The sequence below is a fragment of the Arabidopsis lyrata genome (genome assembly GCF_000004255.2).
Source record: "Arabidopsis lyrata subsp. lyrata unplaced genomic scaffold ARALYscaffold_5, whole genome shotgun sequence".
In the NCBI taxonomy this organism is placed as follows: Eukaryota; Viridiplantae; Streptophyta; class Magnoliopsida; order Brassicales; family Brassicaceae; genus Arabidopsis; species Arabidopsis lyrata.
In genome coordinates, this window is record NW_003302551.1 from 15,729,792 (window position 1) to 15,747,670 (window position 17,879).

Here is a 17,879-nt window from a genome sequence, read left to right on the forward strand (position 1 = left end):
AGACAAGTCATTTTTACCAATAAAATGTGATCAAAACATTTAGGTCAAAGGTTTGTCTGATCGTTTTGAAAAGAAAAAAAGACAACAGGCCAGACGAAAAAACAAACTATAATAGAGAAAATGTAAAACATGATAGTCTGAACTAAACCAGTAGAAAAATCATGAAAAAAAATCAAAATTAATCAGTTTGCAGCTAGCCTGAAAAACAAAATAAAAAAAACCAGTCTGACACATGTTGACGACTAAATGTTCTGAAACAACTCCTTGAACACAACATTCTTGGTTTCTTCCTGTGGTTTCCCATCTTTATCTGTGATAAGAACTTTCAAACCAGCTCTGGACTTCACTTTGGATATCGCAACAAACATCTGTCGTCCATTAGAGAACACTCGTCTTGGTAGATATAGACCAACTTTTGAAAGTGTTTGCCCCTGAGCTTCATCTATAGTCATCGCGAACGCAAGTTTCAAAGGATATTGCGTACGCCGCATTTTGATATGAAAATTTGCTTCTGTGGGGTATGAAGGTATCCTAGTAATCAAGACTTTCTCACCATGCATATTACCTGTTATAATCATAGCTTCAAGCACAAACCCACCCAGCCGAGTAATTTGAAGTCTTAATTGTCCCCTTAAATAACCCTCGGCTAGGATCAAGGTCCCTAAGTAACATGACGGGAGCACCAACCTTTAACCTCAACTTAAAATCAGGCAATCCGGGGGCTTTGATACTATTCAAAACTTCTAGAGGGACAAACATGTCGTCATTTGGGCTTGAATGCGATGGAGAAATACTGTCAGCGCTGTAACATTCTTTCTCTTCACCTGATTGATATGATATAATGATCGTCGTAGTTAGTATGTGCATATTTAAAATGGATACAAGTATAAAGGAGAAAAGCATTACCTGGTAGTAGTGAAATAAGCATATAATCATTAATCTGATCCACATCGCAATCACTACGACACAAAATAGCCCTCTCTTGATAAAAATCAGGATTATAGGATTGTGCAAAAGATTCTCCATAAACTTCCTTCACCATAGTTTTGATAGGATCTTTGCATTCAGTTATCAACAAATCTTCAGAAATTTCAAATTCAGTTTCTCCATTATTTTGCTTGTTGATATTTCCATCACCAATATCCGAAATCCATTTAGAAAAAGCTTCATCTATAGTTGTGTGAATTCTTGTCCCCTGGAAGACAATTAACAAAACATTATTATATATAGAAATAATTAAAATACTAAAAGTATTTATTTCTACATGTAAAAAGCACAACATGAGCAATGAGTAAACAAAAACGTATGCAAATCATTATGATATATGAATATAATGATTTTTTTTTTTACAGGTGAAAACACGAAATTCTATCGGGTGTTTAGCCATAAACTCAAATTAAATCATTATAAATAAGTAAAATAACGATATTATTGCATCTTCATATATCAGATCAGCATCTAGAAAATTTCTCAACTAAAAAACGAGTCATGTGTAATCATACAAGCCTTACAGAACCTAAAGTCATGCATGAATAATCGATTATTATGTATCAAAGTGGAGATCGTTCTGATAAATATATAACTATTACAAAAGATACATTAAGGTATAATTCAGATAAAGCCATACCGATGAATCGAGTAAAACCATGTCGACGGAGTTGCCTGATTCTTTGTTATCACCCTTCCACGTTCTAACAATCTGCACTTTGATCTTCCATGGTTTGATCTCATCGAGAGAAGCAGAAGAGTTTTTGCGAACCAGGGCCATTATTGTAGCGGTCTGCGAATAGTTTTCTTTTTTTTTTTTTGTTATGAATTTGGCTAAATACGAAAGCTTGTGTAGCTTTTATAACCGTATAAAATCACGATCTAAACTGTAACGGAAGTTTGTCAGTTTAATTAGGATTTCCTTTTTTTGTATATTATTTCCTTAATTTCAAAAGGAAATTCTAATTAATTGTTTAAACTTTTAAAGTAACGGAAATCTTTTTCTCTCATCCCCCGTTAACTGAGATTTTTGATGTACTGGATGATTTTAGTTGCTCTAAGCTTCAGTTTTAGTAGTTTCAACCCTAAAAACAATGGGTCGTCGCATATTGCCGTTTGCTGACAATTCAATCATTGTCCCTGACTTATAATTTGTGGTTTAATAGAAATATGCTCATCCACGTCATGGTAAGTAATGTTAATATGAATGTGCATATCAACAGAAAACAAGAGCTGATGTGAAAATACAGTGTTTGTGATATACTGATATATAAAACTTCAGAGAATAAATCATCTATTGTTTTAGCCTTTTAGGTATGGACTTCTGTCATAAATTTTAAACAAAAGTCTGATCCAGTTTTGAAAAAATAAACAGGCCCAGACGAAAAAACAAACTATAACTAAAATAGAGCAGAATGTAAAACATTATAGTCTGAAACAGCCTATACCATTAGAAACACCATGAAAATCAAAATTATGTAAAACAGTAAAAGCAATTAGTTTGCAGCCTGAAAAAAAGATTTTAAAAAAAAACAAAAACAGTCTAACACATGTTGACTAAATTGTTCTGATAAATGTTCTGAGACAACTCCTTGAACACAACAGTTTCCACTTCTTCCTGAGGTTTCCCATCTTTACCTGTGATAAGAACTTTCAAACCAGCTCTGGACTTCACTTTGGATATTGCAACATACATCTGTCCATGAGAGAACACTCGTCTTGGTAAATATATATCAACTTTGGAAAGTGTTTGGCCTTGACTTTCATCTATAGTCATTGCAAATGCAAGCTTCAAAGGAAACTGCCTACGCCGCATTTTGATAGGAAAATTTGCTTCTGTAGGGTGTGAAGGAATCCTAGGGATCAAGACTGGGTGTGAAGGAATCCTAGGGATCAAGACTTTCTCACCATGCTGATTACCTGTTATAATCATAGCCTCAAGCACAAAAGTCTCCACCCGAGTAATTTGAAGTCGTGTCCCCTTACATAACCCACCGTAAGGAGCAAGGTCCCTAAGTAATATGACAGGAGCACCAACCTTTAATCTTAACTTAAAATCAGGCAATCCGGGGACTTTGATGCTATTCAAAAATTCTAGAGTGTATAACATGTCGCCATTTGGGCTTGCATACGATGGATAAATAGTGTCAGCACTGTAACATTCTTCTGTCTCTTCACCTGATATGATATAAAGAAGTCTTAGTTAGTATGTGCAAAAGATGGCTATAGGTGGAAAGAGAATCATTACCAGGTAATTGTGAAAGCATGTAATCATTAATCTGATCCACAATGTCACTTGTATGACATAAAATAGCCCTCTCTTGATAAAAATCAGGATTATAGGACTGTGCAAATGATTCTCCATAAACTTCCTTCACTATAGTTTTGATTGGATCTTTGCGCTCAGTTATCAACAAATCGTCAGAAATTTGAATTTCGGTTTCTCCATTATTTGGCTTGTTGATATTTTCACCACCAATATCCGAAATCCATTCAGAAAAAGCTTCACCTATAGTTGTGTGTATACTTGTCCCCTGGAATTCAATCAACAAAACGTTAAAATACTGGAATAATAAGTAAACAAAAACGTATGCAAATCATTATAATATATGAATATAATGATTTATATTCCTTTTCACATGTAAAATCACAAAATTCTGTAGGGTGTTTAGCCAGAAACTCAAATTAAATCATTAATATAAGTAAGAAAACGAGATTATTGCATCTAAATATATCAGATCAAGCATCTAGATGATTGACTCAACTAAAAGTCTAAAACACGTACGAGTCATGTGTGTAATCAAACAAACCTAATTACAGAACTTGACTCATGCATGAATAATCGATTACTATTTATCAAAGTGCAAATCATTCTGGTAAATATATATACTATTACAAAAGATACATGTTAAAGGTATATAATTCAGACAAAGCCATACCGATGAATCGAGTAAAACCATGTCGATGGAGTTGCCTGATTCTTTGTTATTTCCCTTGCACGTTCTAACAATCTGCACTTTGATCTTCCATCGTTTGATCTCATCGAGAGAAGCAGAAGAGGAGTCTTTACGAATTAGGGCCATTAATTATTGTAGCGGTATGTGAATGAGTTTTTTTTTTCTTTTCAAATTATGAATTTGGCTAAATACGAAATGATATTCTTACTCTTACGGAAGTTTTAAGTATCAGTTTAATTAGGATTTCCTTTTCTTATTCTTCCCCTTAATTACAAAAGGAAATTCTAATTAATTGTTTAAACTTTAAAGTAACGGAGATCTTTTTCTCTCATCCCCCGGCCGGTAACTGAAAGATTTTTTATCTACTCTAATTTAATTTAAGAACATTATAATTAAGATAGATTGTAAGAAAATATATTTACTATATATATCTTTCCGTATTTGATTTTTTTAAACAGATTATTTCCTTAACTGATATACTGGATGCGGGAGAAAAAACACTGGATGATTTGAGTCGGATTTTTTCTTCAAAACTAAACCTTTTAGATCCTTTAGAAGCTTCAATTTTAAATAGATGGTAGGAGCATCAAATACGAAATCAACCCATTAGAAAATGGGTCGCATTGCGTATGCAGACAATTCGTGGGCCAAAATATAGAAAGCCTTGGAAGCCGGAAGTGTCAAATTTGGAGTTGGTTATTTCTGGAGGCCAGGGTGTTTATACGCATCGCTGACATCAGGGCACTAAAAGGGATTTAAATTACACGTAACATACAATGACAGGGATCGCCACTTTTCGTGGTCCATCTTTAAGCCAATATCAATTATTATAGTCCAACTAAATTATTAGTATTAAACAAATCTCACCTAATTCCCAACACATACCTGCTTTACTTCCCCAGTCTCAAGCCTACATATAAGCTTACTAGTCGATACATTATCGTTAGAAAATCGATTTTTTTGTCCCTAATCTTAAAACATCGTTTTGATACTATCTTACTAACAACAAATCAAAATCAATTGGCGAGAAGTAGAGAAACGCATATCCTTTATATATGATGCCCTAATACAATCCATTTTCCAATATGTTAAACTAAATGTACATATATCTTATTTTTTACAAACAAAAAGGAAATAATTCCTATACTAAGATTTTTGGTCTACTCTATGAAAGAAACTACATTGTGTGTCATGAAAATTAGAATGCAGAGCAGAAACCCCACATGGATAGCCTGTGGAAGACCAAGCGTGCAACATCTTCTGTTCTCTTGCTCTGTTATTATAAACTTTTTTAAGTAACTATACAAATAAGTGGAAAGACTGATCATACTAATATGTGTCTCTTCGGAAATCATTTTCAAGTAAATATATATATATATACCAAATATAGGAAAGAAAGAAGTTTAGGATAATAAGAACAATTCACAAACAACAAAACAAAGGCAACATGAAAGCAGAAACCTTTTCCTTGCAAAAGTGTATAGAAAAACACATCCTAACCAAACTTTCCCTTCTTTTCTTTTTCTTATCATCTTTCCTCTTTTCTTCAGAAGAGCAACAGCCGCAGAAGCATATCATGATCATGATGATGAAGTTCTATACGTTCACTTTCTTAATCTGCTTGTTCTCGAAGCTCCAAGGTCACTGCAAATCAGATATCAGCCTTGGTAATTCCCTGACGCTCACTTCTCCTCTAGAATACACTCCCGGGTTTATGGGGAAAGCTTATATAATGGAGACAGAATCATCGTCAACAAGAGAACCCGGTTTCAAAGCCGCGTTAACGATGGAATCAAGTGACAAAGATGATGGACGATATTTGTGTTCCCTTCAAATTTTCCTTGGAGATGTAAGAGTATGGAGCTCAGGGCATTACTCGAAGATGTACGTTTCTAGCAAATGCATCATTGAGCTTACAAAAGATGGAGACTTGAGGCTAAAGAGTAGCAATAAACACGTTGGATGGAGAAGTGGAACCTCAGGACAAGGCGTGGAGGTATAAAATTTGATTGGTTTGAAGAAAAACGTAATTTCTAATGACAGAAACATGTAAAAGAATTGTTGTTTTGGAAACAAAAATTTGCAGAGGTTGGAGATACAAAGCACAGGGAATCTAGTGTTGGTTGATGCTAAGAATTTGATCAAATGGCAAAGTTTCAATTTCCCAACAGATGTGATGTTGAGTGGTCAGAAACTAGACGTGGCGACGCAACTAACTTCATTCCCAAATGACTCGACTTTGTTCTATTCATTTGAAATTTTACGCGACAAGATTGCTCTGTTCCTAAATTTGAACAAGCTCAAGTACTCCTACTGGGAATACGAGCCTATAGAGAAGAACACAACGGTCAACTTCGTGAGGTTAGGGTTAAAGGGTCTTGACCTATTCGACGATAACAGCCACATAATCGGAAGAATCGAGCAACCGTTGATCAGATTCTTGGCGCTTGGGAACAGAACCGGTAATTTAGGACTCTACTCGTATAAACCGGAAAAGGGAAAGTTCGAGGCAACGTTTCAAGCTGTAAGCGACACTTGTGATCTTCCTGTAGCGTGTAAACCATATGGAATCTGTACATTCTCAAAGTCTTGTTCTTGCATTAAGGTTGTGAGCAATGGAGATTGTAGCAGCATCAACGTGGAAGAAGCGGTTTCGGTGAAGAGGTTATGCGACCACGAGATGGTTGAGCTAAAAGGAGTTACTACAGTGCTAAGAAACGGGACACAAGTGAGAAACATCAGCAAAGAAAGATGTGAAGAGTTGTGTAAGAAAGATTGTGAGTGTGGAGCTGCGAGTTACTCTGTTTCTGATGAGAGTTGTGTCATGTATGGGATTGTGATGGGTGTTAAACAGATTGAGAGAGTGAGTGGATTGAGTTATATGGTTAAGATTCCTAAAGGAGTGAGATTAAGTGATGAGAAACCGAATGTTAGAAAATGGGTTGTGGGATTAGTTGGAGGGATTGATGGTTTTGTGATTTTGTTGCTTCTTTCTGGATTTGCTATTTATTTCATTCGGAAGCGACGGAAAAGCTTGTCACTGCCGCCACCTCCACCGCTACCGCAGCAGCCGGCCAATACAGATTCTTGATAGTTTTGTTTTTGGAGATTTCAGATTAATTTGTGTCTTACATGTAAACATTGATACCGTTTTTATAGTGAAAACATTGATACCGTATTGATATGATTTATGAGGATCTTTCTAGTTTCTAGTTAATATTAATATGACATATAAGTCAAAACTCAATTATTTCATCTAAAAAGGAAGGAAAAAACAGTGTTTTTCCACATTTCTACTGGTAGGTTAGGTATGGATTTATAAAATTTAGGGATCATGAATATTGAATACTAATTTTTTTCTTCATTGTCGAATTGTACGCACTAGTCGCAACGCGCAGACCAACGCCTCTTTTTTTTTTTTTTTTTTTTTTTTTTTTTTTTTTTTTTTTTTTTTTTTTTTTTTTTTTACTTTTAACGTCCAACGGTTAGCTGAAAAAGTGCTATTTAAAAACTGAGAATTTTATTATGTGGCCCTGCTTTATGACCGTTAGTGATCCCCACCACAAACTCCATCATTGACGCAGCCAACTCCGGCACAACTCCCTCTATCATCCAACGGTCCAAATACTCTTTCACTTTTCTTTATTTCTTTCTCTTTTCTCCAACTAAAGTTCTAATTCTAATCACATTTGATATTTGCACAAAAAAAAAAAAAAAAAAAAAATCACATTTGATATTATTAGCATTAAGGGACTAATAAACATATAAAAATTTATGATTCTTGACAGAAAAGGTTGATAACATTTAACTATTAATTGGAGCACACAAAAAAAACATTTAACTATTAAATCTTTATATAAGTTAGAAGACAATTCAGAAAACAACTAGTATAATATTTACTAAGTTCACACTTTTTTTATCAAATCCAACGGTCCAAAGATTCGTGTACTAATCCACTTCGGATATTAAAATTGGATTAGAAAAAGTGTGTAAACTTTAAATAGAGACAAAACTAAAAACTGAGAAGAAAACGGATACTTGTAGCTTTTATTTAACTTTAATTATCCCCTTCATTACAAAAAGACCGTTACGATATATATAAAAGTCTTCGTTCACACACAGTATCGAAGAAAACAACAACAGTTTTGATCACTCTCTCTCTTTACTTCTTCTTCCCAAGCTTTTGATGGCCGAAACCCTAGAACCCTCCCTCGTCGGGGAAATCGACACTTCTGCACCATTCGAGTCCGTGAGAGAAGCCGCCACTCGCTTTGGCGGATTTGGTTTCTGGAAACCTTCTTCCCTTAACATCTCTGAAGCTTCTCAGGTCTTAGTTCTCTCTTTCTCCCTCAAAGTCTCTGTTTTCTTCTCATTGATTTTGTCCAGCTCTTTGCTTTTAGGGTTTCTAATTGAAATGGGTCATTAGATTCATCAATTTTTAGAAAGTTCTTGTCTTTAGTTGTTTCTTCTGATGCGAAAGTTTGAATTTTTTTATGGTTGCAGAACGAAGTGGATGACGTAGCTGGTATGGTGGCGAAAGCGAGTGAGTTAGAGAAGGAACTGATTGCTAAAGAAGGAGAAACTTTAAAGGTGTTGAAGTCACTCGAGTCCACCAAAGCGATCGTTGAAGAGCTTAAATCAAAGCTACAGAACAAGGAAGAGAAAGAAAACTGTGACATGAATGTTTTCAAGGAATTGAATCAAGCGAAGATGAATCTGTGCAAGACAACTAAAGATTTGGCAGCTATTCGTGAGTCTGTTGAGTTACTGAACAAGAGACTGGAAGAGGAAAGAGCTGCACTTGAGAAGACACGAGAGAGACTTAACTCTGAGAATGCAGCTGAAATGTCCAAGGAGATTCAGAGACTAAGTTATGAAGCTAAGGAGTTTAGTAGAACAGGAGAGAATGCTCGTTATGCGGTTGATAAAGCTGTGGTTGAGATTGAACAAACGAGAAACAAGATTGAAGCTGCTGAGATGCGTTTGATCGCTGCTAGAAAGATGAAGGAAGCTGCTAGAGCGGCTGAAGCAGTTGCAATCGCTGAAATCAAGGCGGTTACTAGAAGAGGAAGAAGAAGAAGAAGAAGAGGAAATGATGAGGAGACGATGCATGAGGAGATTCTTGAGACGATTCAAGAAACAGCTAGAGAAATCAGAAGCAGTAGGAGGACACTTGAAGAAGGTTTGGAGAAAGTGAATATCACGAAAATGGAAGCAGAAGAAGGAAAATGGCGGTGGACAGAACAGAGGAGGAGATCATCATGTTCGGCCAAGTTCAAGAACCCTTTTATGATGGATGTAAATGGTCTTAATATGATGATGAATGGTGATGGGACCTCGTCCTCAGTTGCTGTCTTGAAACCAACAATGTCGATTGGGCAGATACTCAGTAGGAAACTACTTCTTGCGGATGAGTCGGCGATGATGATGAACGGGAGAGTTTCGTTGGGTCAGATTCTTGGAAAGACTAACTTTGGAGATAGAAATGGTCAAGGGAAGGAGAAGGAAAAAAGGTTGAATGGGAAGAGGAAGCGGTTTGGATTCGCAAACTTGTCTGTGATGCTGAATAAAGAGAGTAAGAAGAAGAATAAGAAGAAGAAGATAGCTTTGAACTTAATGTGATGAGTGAGTGAGTGATTGGAATGGTCTTATCTTTATCTTTTTTTCTTAGGAGTTGTTAGGTGTTTTCCTGCAGTTGTAAGCAATTGTGTTTCTATTTGTTTTCAAATTAAGTGGATTAGAGAGTCTCACTTTAGCACCAATTACTACCAAAGTTGTTGTGTCATGAATGATTTTGAGAAGATAAAACAAACATATGAAATCTTTGAGATGGACTTGTTCTTGCAGGAAGCTAGCAATGTTTCTGTAGCAGATTAGGTGTTTTAGTGTTGGCTCTTTGTTGGGTGATGTGTTAAAAACTGTAATAGAAAAAACCAAAGTCTTAATTATGCTGTTTTGAAGAAAAAGAAAAAACAAACCAATAAATAGGGAACGTTATAAATAGTCTGAAACAAGACCTGTAGACTAAAACAACTTCTTCAAGAAAACATTTTCGGCTTCTACGTGGGGTTTCTCACCTTCTTCTGTGATAAGAACTTGGGTCAAACCAGTTGCGGCCTTAACTTTGGATATGGCAAGAAACCTTTGTCCAGGAGGGGACAGTACTTGTTTTGGTAGATATAGACCAACTTTGGAAAATGTTTGGCCTCGACTCTGATCTATAGTCATGGCGAATGCAAGTGTGAAAGGATACTGGGTACGCCGCATTGGGGTAAAAAAACCTTTCTCAGAGAACATGTGCATCTTTTCGATCAGGAATTCCTGGGGACGAGGACTACGTTGTGATGTTGCAAATCTGGTCACAAGCATAGAATCACCCAACTGAAGAATTTGAAGTCTAGTCCCAGTACTTAACCCACGGCTAGGATCAACGTCAGCAAGTAACATGATGGGAGCACCAACCTTGAGTCTCAAAATCTGGTTAGGCACTCCGGGGACTGTGACGCTACTAAACATACTTGAAATTATTAACATGTAATCGACTGGGCTTGGGGTATCCTCATCCTCCGGAACTAGGCAGTCATCGCAGTGAGATAATATCTCTTTACCTTTATGTGATGATATGAAACCAAGTCGTAGTTATAGTATGTGCAGAAAATGGTGGCTATAGTTTAGAAAAAACCGGATTTTACCTGGTAATTGTGAAAGCATATAGGCATTAATCTGATCCACATCAGATTGAGTATGACACAAAATAACCGTGTCGCGGCAATAGGAATAGTAGGAGGACTGTTCACGAAAAGAGTCTCCATAAACTTGGCTCACTATTGTTACGATAGGATCAGGGCACTCAATTAGCGACGCATTTTCAGGGATATCAATATCAGCGTGATCTCCATCATTAATCTTTTCATCATTAATATCCTTATTCCATTCAGTTTGGACTAGGCCTGGGCACATAATCCAAATCCGAAAAATTCGATCCGAACCGGTTTCGGTTTTTTAGTAAAACTCGTTCGAATTTCATGTAGAATGAGATTCGGGTTTCAATTCGGATCGGATTATAACTGAAATCCAATCGGATATCCACTAAACCAAAACAATACATAAATATTATTAGTTTTATGTCAATTCGGATCGGATACTTCGGATATTTTGAGTTTGATCGGATAAATCATGGGTAATTCCGATATCTTGGATGATTTGGATCGGGTTATTCGGATATTTCGGATTTGATCAAATAATTCGGATCCAAATCCGAACCGAAACCGAATTTATTTATGTTTCGGTTACACTTCGGATTTTCGAAAAAAAATTGTGAACCGATCCGAATGTTGGAAAGACTAACTTTGGAGATAGAAATAGTGAAGGGAAGGAGAAGGAAAAAAGGTTCTATGGGAAGAGAAAGCGGTTCGGATTTGCAAACTTGTCTGTGATGTTGAATAAAGAGAGTAAGAAGAAGAAGATAGCTTTGAACATAATGTGATGAGTTAGTGATTAAAATGGTCTAATCTTTGTCTTATGGTGATCAATTGTGTTTTTCGATGTGCATTGGTTATATGCTAAATATTGAAATGAGATTTGATTTTGTTTTACAAGATTTGTTATATTCTTTATGCTAATTCCAAAGTCCAAACTAATTGCATATTGGAAGATAATAGCCACATGCCGGTGAGATGACGTGGAAGATAATAGCTTGTAGTGTGAAAATACCTCATTGACCTTTCGACAATCCACGCAATCGACTAATTCCACGGATCTGCTTACGCATTGATTCTTGATAACCCTCTTCTTCTTCTCCTACACATACCAGATTCTACCAATCATTTGCTCAAAAAGGTAAAATCTTTCTCTACAATTTCGATTGAATCTTTTTTATTTCGATATATCTCTCGTAAAGAGTCTTACTTGAATCTTCTTTCTGATCTTTTGTTCTTTATCAGGAATCATGGGTCTTAAAGCTGGAACCTTTGTGCTTCTCTTGTTGGGTTTGATCTTGGTTTCTGACGCTAGATCTTTTGTTGACTCCACCCTCTCAGGTAAGAAATTAGACAAAATTTAGTACTCATGCTTGATTGTATAGAAGCTTGCTCTTTAGGGTTAAAGTTTGATACTTTTAATGAAATAGTTTGTTTTTATGGGCTGGAAATGATGAGGTAGTTGTATATTTCAACAACCCAAGTTCTCCTAAAGCTAAAAGAATGGCTCAGACTCAGATAGTCTTATTTTGAGTAGAAGTTTTAAGACTATTCAACTTTTCTTTTGCCTTTGTGTAGAAAAAGTTTCCAACAAGGAAGATGTTTGCACTCTGTGTGAGGAATATGTTACTGATGCTCTCAGCTACCTTGAGAAAAATGTCACACAGGCGGAGATTATTGAGGATCTTCATGATCGGTGTTCCCAATTGCGCGGATTTTCGCAGCAGGTTCTCTCATTCTGCTGATGCTGAACCTTACACTTGGACTGTTTGTTTTGTTATATCAACTGTGTTGAATAAATAGTATGTTTTTTATTTGATGCAGTGCATAACTTTGGTTGATTACTATGTTCCTCTCTTCTTCTTACAACTGGAGTCGTTTCAACCTCACTATTTCTGCAAGAGGATGAATCTTTGTGGCAAAGTTGTAGCTCTTGTCGAAGAAGTCCGTCAGGACAGTTGCGGTGTATGCCACAGGACTGTTTCAGAGATTCTCATCAAACTACAAGATCCCGATACACAGGTTAGTAGTAACTACAAGATGATGACTTTATGTCTTCTATCACAGGTTTTATTTTGTCATTTATGCATTCTGTGTTATAGACTCATAGCACTCTGATTAAGTCATAACGTAAGAGTACCCACTATCACAGTGCAAGCTGCTATGCCCTCGTGTAGTCGTGTTTGTGTTGTTATTACGTTCTAAATTCACTCTAACTGAAAAAATAGTTTAAATATCAGGGCCCCTGATTCAGGGATTTTTGTAAACAATCCTCGTGAAGACTTTTCTTTTATACTGATGATGAGTTTTATATACTGACTTTGTGTTCTCGTGATTATCTAGCTGGATATCGTTGAACTGCTTCTCAAGGGATGCAAATCACTCAAGAACTACGAGAAGAAGGTTAGAATGATCAACTCAAATCCATAACATCGCCTTTACGTGTTTGCAAATTAACCATTTCATTTTACTTTTTCTGTTGATGTTCTTCTCGAACTTGTGCAACACAATTGCATGATCACATACGTAGTAGTTAGCTTAGGTTTTTCTGATTTTACTGTGTTGTGTCTTGTGTTATTACAGTGCAAGACGTTGGTATTCGAATATGGACCTCTGATCCTCGTAAATGCAGAGGAATTCCTAGTGAAAAACGACGTCTGCACACTCTTACGCGCATGTCCGGCTGAGAAATCGGTTCTAAGGCAGCCAGAGTTGGCGGATTCTTGAATGTTAAAAACGTTGCCATAGCAGGACTTAATTCCTTATAAGTAGGAACACGAGCTGCTCCATAAGAATGGTTGCAGACTTTGTGTAGTGTCTATATGTATGGATTCAAACACACCCTCCAAATGTCTCTTTGCGTTTGTGTAAATAATGATCGCTACAACAATTGTACCTCTACCATGATATCACTGTATTCTATTTCAGGTTTGTTACATTTTATAAGAATGATATTTTTTTATGTTTCTATCTCACCGCTGGTGTTTGACTGTTTTCAATTCATTTTTGGCAAAAAACCTTTGGTAAGTTTGTGTTGTGTTGGAATTAACAACTCTTCCTTTTAGCCTTGTAGAGGATTTATCTACACAAAATTATGTGTTTCAAGAATAAAACCATGTTTGTTTTTTGGCAGTTGCTGATGGCCGCCAAATCTAAAATCTGAGACGCTCAAATTATTAGCGTTTAAAATTTAATTACTTAAACCCAAAATCAAAAAGGATTTTTACATAGATACACCAGGATTATTATCTAAAAAGCCATTTTTGCTCAACCATTTTTTAAAATTGCCATTTTCTCAACATTCTTTCAAATTTGCCATTTTTGCCATTTTTAAAAACTAAAAATTTGGAAAAATAATTTCATAAAACATATACTTTATAACAAAAACTATACCCTACAAAAAACTGGAACTTAATAAACCCAAGCATTATGTGTAAATTTGTGTTTTTGTTTACAAAAAAATGGCAATTTTCAAATTTTTTTGATAAAATGGCAAATTCTATAAAAGCCATCAAAATAAGTCCTTTATTCGTAATTGATTCTAGATACACCAATATCTCTATAGTGTGCCCCACGATATTGGTACTAGGACTGACGTGGCCAAAAGTGTCTCAAGATTTGACCAAGTCATATAAGATTAGTGAATTCCATTGGAATAATTATAATTTGATGCCCCAACGACTCTCGCCTCTCGAGACATTTTTAGTAATAATGAATGATTAAAAACGGTCGAAATAACTTTATAGCCGTTGGTCTTGGTCATGTTTCTCTCGCTTACCGTTTTTTTGGCGCAGGACCAACAAGTAAAAACTAGCCGTTACCCTTACAATAAACATAAACTAAACACTTTGTCTTTGTCTTCTTCCTCGTCACTCCAACCATAATTAGTCTTTTGCTACAACACTCACTCACTCACTTGTTCATTTCCTCTCTCACTAAAAATTAATCTTCTCTCTCTCTCTCTCTATCTCTATCTCCAAAAAACAGAGGAAGCAGAACAACCCAAGAACTCAAGCTCCCTGCTCTTCTCATCTTTCTTCTACGTTTTCTATTTTTTTTTCTTCTTTACTCTTTGATTCTTTTGAAATGAATCATCTTTTCAAAAACCCATTTCGGATTTATGAAATTAGTTTCCATTTCTGCATGAGTCTCCTCTTGTGTTTCTTACTCTTCTCTGCTAGAGCTGTTGCAGGTGGTGGTGGTGGTGGTCACTCTTGGGATGGAATCGTGGTGACTCAAGCGAACTATCAGGCACTCCAAGCAATCAAACACGAACTCATTGACTTCACCGGAGTTCTCAGAAGCTGGAACAACTCTGCCTCCTCTGAAGTTTGCTCTGGCTGGGCTGGAATCAAATGCCTCCGAGGTCAAGTGGTCGCCATTCAGCTCCCTTGGAAGGGACTTGGTGGCACTATCTCCGAAAAGATTGGACAGCTTGGGAGTCTCAGAAAACTTAGCCTCCACAACAATGTTATCGCCGGTTCGGTTCCTCGTTCCCTTGGCTACCTCAAGAGCTTGCGTGGAGTCTATCTCTTCAACAATCGCCTCTCCGGTTCCATCCCAGCCTCACTGGGTAACTGCCCTCTTCTCCAGAATCTTGATCTTAGCAGTAACCAGCTAACTGGAATCATCCCAACTAGTCTTGCTGAATCCACGAGGCTCTATAGGCTCAATCTCAGCTTCAATTCACTGTCCGGTCCCCTTCCGGTTAGTGTAGCCAGAGCATATACCCTCACTTTTCTCGATCTTCAGCATAACAACCTCTCTGGTTCGATACCCAACTTTTTGGTTAATGGCTCCCACCCTCTCAAAACGTTGAATCTTGACCATAATCTCTTCTCTGGAGCTATTCCTTTGTCTCTCTGCAAGCATGGTCTGTTGGAAGAGGTTTCTTTAAGCCATAACCAGCTCTCAGGTTCTATTCCCAGAGAATGTGGAGCTCTTCCACACCTCCAGAGCCTTGATTTTTCTTACAATTCAATCAACGGAACCATCCCAGACAGTTTCTCCAACCTTTCATCTCTGGTTTCACTAAACCTCGAAAGCAACCACCTCAAAGGCCCAATCCCAGATGCCATTGATAGACTGCATAACATGACAGAGCTTAACATCAAGAGAAACAAGATCAATGGGCCAATCCCAGAGACAATAGGGAACATATCTGGAATCAAACAGCTTGATCTGTCAGAAAACAACTTCACAGGTCCAATCCCGTTGTCACTAGTCCACCTGGCGAACCTTTCTTCATTCAACGTCTCCTACAACACCCTCTCTGGTCCTGTTCCACCTATTCTCTCCAAGAAGTTCAACTCAAGCTCTTTCGTGGGGAACATTCAGCTCTGTGGCTACAGCTCCTCAAAGCCATGCCCTTCTCCAAAACCTCATCATCCTCTCACCCTTTCACCGACCTCATCACAAGAACCAAGAAAACACCACAGAAAACTCTCGTTGAAAGACATAATCCTAATCGCCATCGGAGCTCTTCTAGCCATCCTCCTTGTATTATGCTGCATACTCCTCTGCTGTCTGATCAAGAAACGAGCCGCCTTGAAACAAAAAGATGGAAAGGAAAAGACATCAGAGAAGACAGTATCTGCAGCTGCTGCATCAGCTGGAGGTGAAATGGGAGGCAAGCTGGTTCATTTCGATGGTCCATTCGTGTTCACCGCCGATGATCTCCTCTGTGCCACAGCTGAGATCATGGGGAAAAGTACTTACGGCACAGCATACAAAGCCACATTGGAGGACGGAAATGAAGTCGCTGTGAAGCGGCTGAGAGAGAAAACAACCAAAGGAGTCAAAGAGTTCGAAGGAGAAGTCACAGCTTTAGGCAAGATTCGTCACCAGAATCTGCTTGCACTAAGAGCTTACTACTTAGGACCTAAAGGAGAGAAGCTACTCGTCTTTGACTACATGTCAAAAGGAAGTCTCTCTGCGTTTCTTCACGGTAAGCAAAAAAAACCCTAACTCTGGATTTGATAAAGTTGACATTTTTATTGATCTGACATATTGAATTTAACAGCTCGAGGACCAGAAACCCTAATTCCATGGGAAACAAGAATGAAGATAGCAAAAGGAATCAGTCGTGGTTTAGCTCACCTTCACAGCAACGAGAACATGATCCATGAGAATCTCACAGCAAGCAACATTCTCCTCGACGAACAAACCAACGCACACATCGCCGATTACGGTCTCTCAAGGCTCATGACCGCCGCCGCCGCCACAAACGTAATAGCAACCGCCGGAACATTAGGATACAGAGCACCGGAGTTTTCAAAAATCAAGAACGCAAGCACTAAGACCGATGTCTACAGCTTAGGGATCATCATATTGGAGCTCTTGACTGGGAAATCTCCAGGAGAGCCGACGAATGGGATGGATTTGCCTCAATGGGTAGCTTCGATTGTGAAAGAAGAGTGGACTAATGAAGTTTTTGATCTGGAGCTCATGAGAGAGACTCAAAGCGTTGGTGATGAGCTTTTGAATACTCTGAAATTGGCTTTACATTGTGTTGATCCGTCTCCGGCGGCGAGGCCAGAAGCTAATCAGGTGGTGAATCAGTTGGAGGAGATTAGGCCGGAGACTGAAGCGGAGATGGAGACGACGCTGATTGGATCTGGTGGTGAAGGAGGTAAAGATTTAGGGTCAAACGAGGATTAAAGGAAAGTTTTGGGGGTTTTTATGGAAGAAGAATAAAAAAGAAGGGACCTATATACAAATACCACATTTTTTATTTTCATTAATATTCTTTGATTCAAGTAAATGTAGATAAAAATGGTTTGAAGTTTGTGCTAGTACTGTAATGTAATTTGATTATTCATTCTTTTTTGGTTGAAGAAGTAATACAATAATTGATTTTGGAATTTACTTATTTTCTGTGATGTAGTGTAATTTTGATTGTTTTTTTTGGTTAAAAGAAGAGAAGAAAATGTTACCAAACTTCAAACACACAACCATTTTTCAGAGAGTAGTGGTAAAAAATGATGAAACAAATATAACAGTAAATAGTTTGTGAGTCGGGGATGCTCAAAGAAGAGAGATTATAAATGGATTTGTTGTTGGTTTTAAAATAGAACTAAGAGATCTCTAAAACGGCTTTTTAGATATAAATAGAACAGATAACAAAAATATCTTTTACAAAAGTCTCTTCTAAACCATTTCACCTTTGTCTTCTCTAATATAACATCAATAGTTCAGTCACTGATAATAATCGATATATAAATTTATGGGTTGACAC

The 17,879-nt window shown here is 37.2% G+C and overlaps 7 protein-coding genes across 8 annotated transcripts; 4 read left to right on the forward strand and 3 right to left on the reverse strand.

The window, feature by feature from the left end:
• Positions 1-123: 123 nt before the first annotated feature.
• Positions 124-1,961, reverse strand: LOC9313886. The gene is made up of 3 exons (XM_021026040.1): positions 1,628-1,961; positions 907-1,195; positions 124-824 (listed from the first exon to the last, which is right to left on the reverse strand). Exons 1-3 carry the CDS (start codon positions 1,766-1,768, stop codon positions 583-585), a joined length of 672 nt encoding a protein of 223 aa, XP_020881699.1. The 5' UTR covers positions 1,769-1,961; the 3' UTR covers positions 124-582.
• A 564-nt stretch (positions 1,962-2,525) lies between these two features.
• Positions 2,526-3,645, reverse strand: LOC110228454 (ATP-dependent DNA helicase PIF6-like). The gene has a single exon (XM_021026041.1). It carries the CDS (start codon positions 3,095-3,097, stop codon positions 2,531-2,533), a length of 567 nt encoding a protein of 188 aa, XP_020881700.1. The 5' UTR covers positions 3,098-3,645; the 3' UTR covers positions 2,526-2,530.
• A 910-nt stretch (positions 3,646-4,555) lies between these two features.
• On the forward strand, positions 4,556-7,131 carry LOC9313888 (PAN domain-containing protein At5g03700). 2 transcript variants are annotated; one of them, XM_021023938.1, is made up of 3 exons: positions 4,556-5,940; positions 6,031-6,468; positions 6,550-7,131. In XM_021023938.1, exons 1-3 carry the CDS (start codon positions 5,392-5,394, stop codon positions 7,033-7,035), a joined length of 1,473 nt encoding a protein of 490 aa, XP_020879597.1. In that variant the 5' UTR covers positions 4,556-5,391; the 3' UTR covers positions 7,036-7,131. The 2 variants fall into 2 exon arrangements, with proteins under 2 accessions (XP_020879597.1, XP_002876099.2); XM_002876053.2 differs by having other exon boundaries at positions 6,031-7,131.
• Positions 7,132-7,950: 819 nt separating this feature from the next.
• Positions 7,951-9,768, forward strand: LOC9312168 (WEB family protein At3g51720). The gene is made up of 2 exons (XM_021025139.1): positions 7,951-8,271; positions 8,448-9,768. Exons 1-2 carry the CDS (start codon positions 8,131-8,133, stop codon positions 9,564-9,566), a joined length of 1,260 nt encoding a protein of 419 aa, XP_020880798.1. The 5' UTR covers positions 7,951-8,130; the 3' UTR covers positions 9,567-9,768.
• An 80-nt stretch (positions 9,769-9,848) lies between these two features.
• On the reverse strand, positions 9,849-10,904 carry LOC110228549. Its single transcript, XM_021026226.1, has 2 exons — positions 10,637-10,904; positions 9,849-10,552 (listed from the first exon to the last, which is right to left on the reverse strand). The coding sequence occupies exons 1-2, from the start codon at positions 10,902-10,904 to the stop codon at positions 9,969-9,971; spliced, it is 852 nt and encodes a 283-aa protein (XP_020881885.1). The 3' UTR covers positions 9,849-9,968.
• A 683-nt stretch (positions 10,905-11,587) lies between these two features.
• Positions 11,588-13,617, forward strand: LOC9312169 (prosaposin). Its single transcript, XM_002876055.2, has 6 exons — positions 11,588-11,783; positions 11,888-11,983; positions 12,221-12,369; positions 12,467-12,664; positions 12,986-13,045; positions 13,226-13,617. Exons 2-6 carry the CDS (start codon positions 11,893-11,895, stop codon positions 13,367-13,369), a joined length of 642 nt encoding a protein of 213 aa, XP_002876101.1. The 5' UTR covers positions 11,588-11,783; positions 11,888-11,892; the 3' UTR covers positions 13,370-13,617.
• Positions 13,618-14,314: 697 nt separating this feature from the next.
• Positions 14,315-17,509, forward strand: LOC9312170 (probably inactive leucine-rich repeat receptor-like protein kinase IMK2). The gene is made up of 2 exons (XM_021025493.1): positions 14,315-16,589; positions 16,665-17,509. Exons 1-2 carry the CDS (start codon positions 14,729-14,731, stop codon positions 17,300-17,302), a joined length of 2,499 nt encoding a protein of 832 aa, XP_020881152.1. The 5' UTR covers positions 14,315-14,728; the 3' UTR covers positions 17,303-17,509.
• The last annotated feature ends 370 nt before the right edge of the window (positions 17,510-17,879 follow it).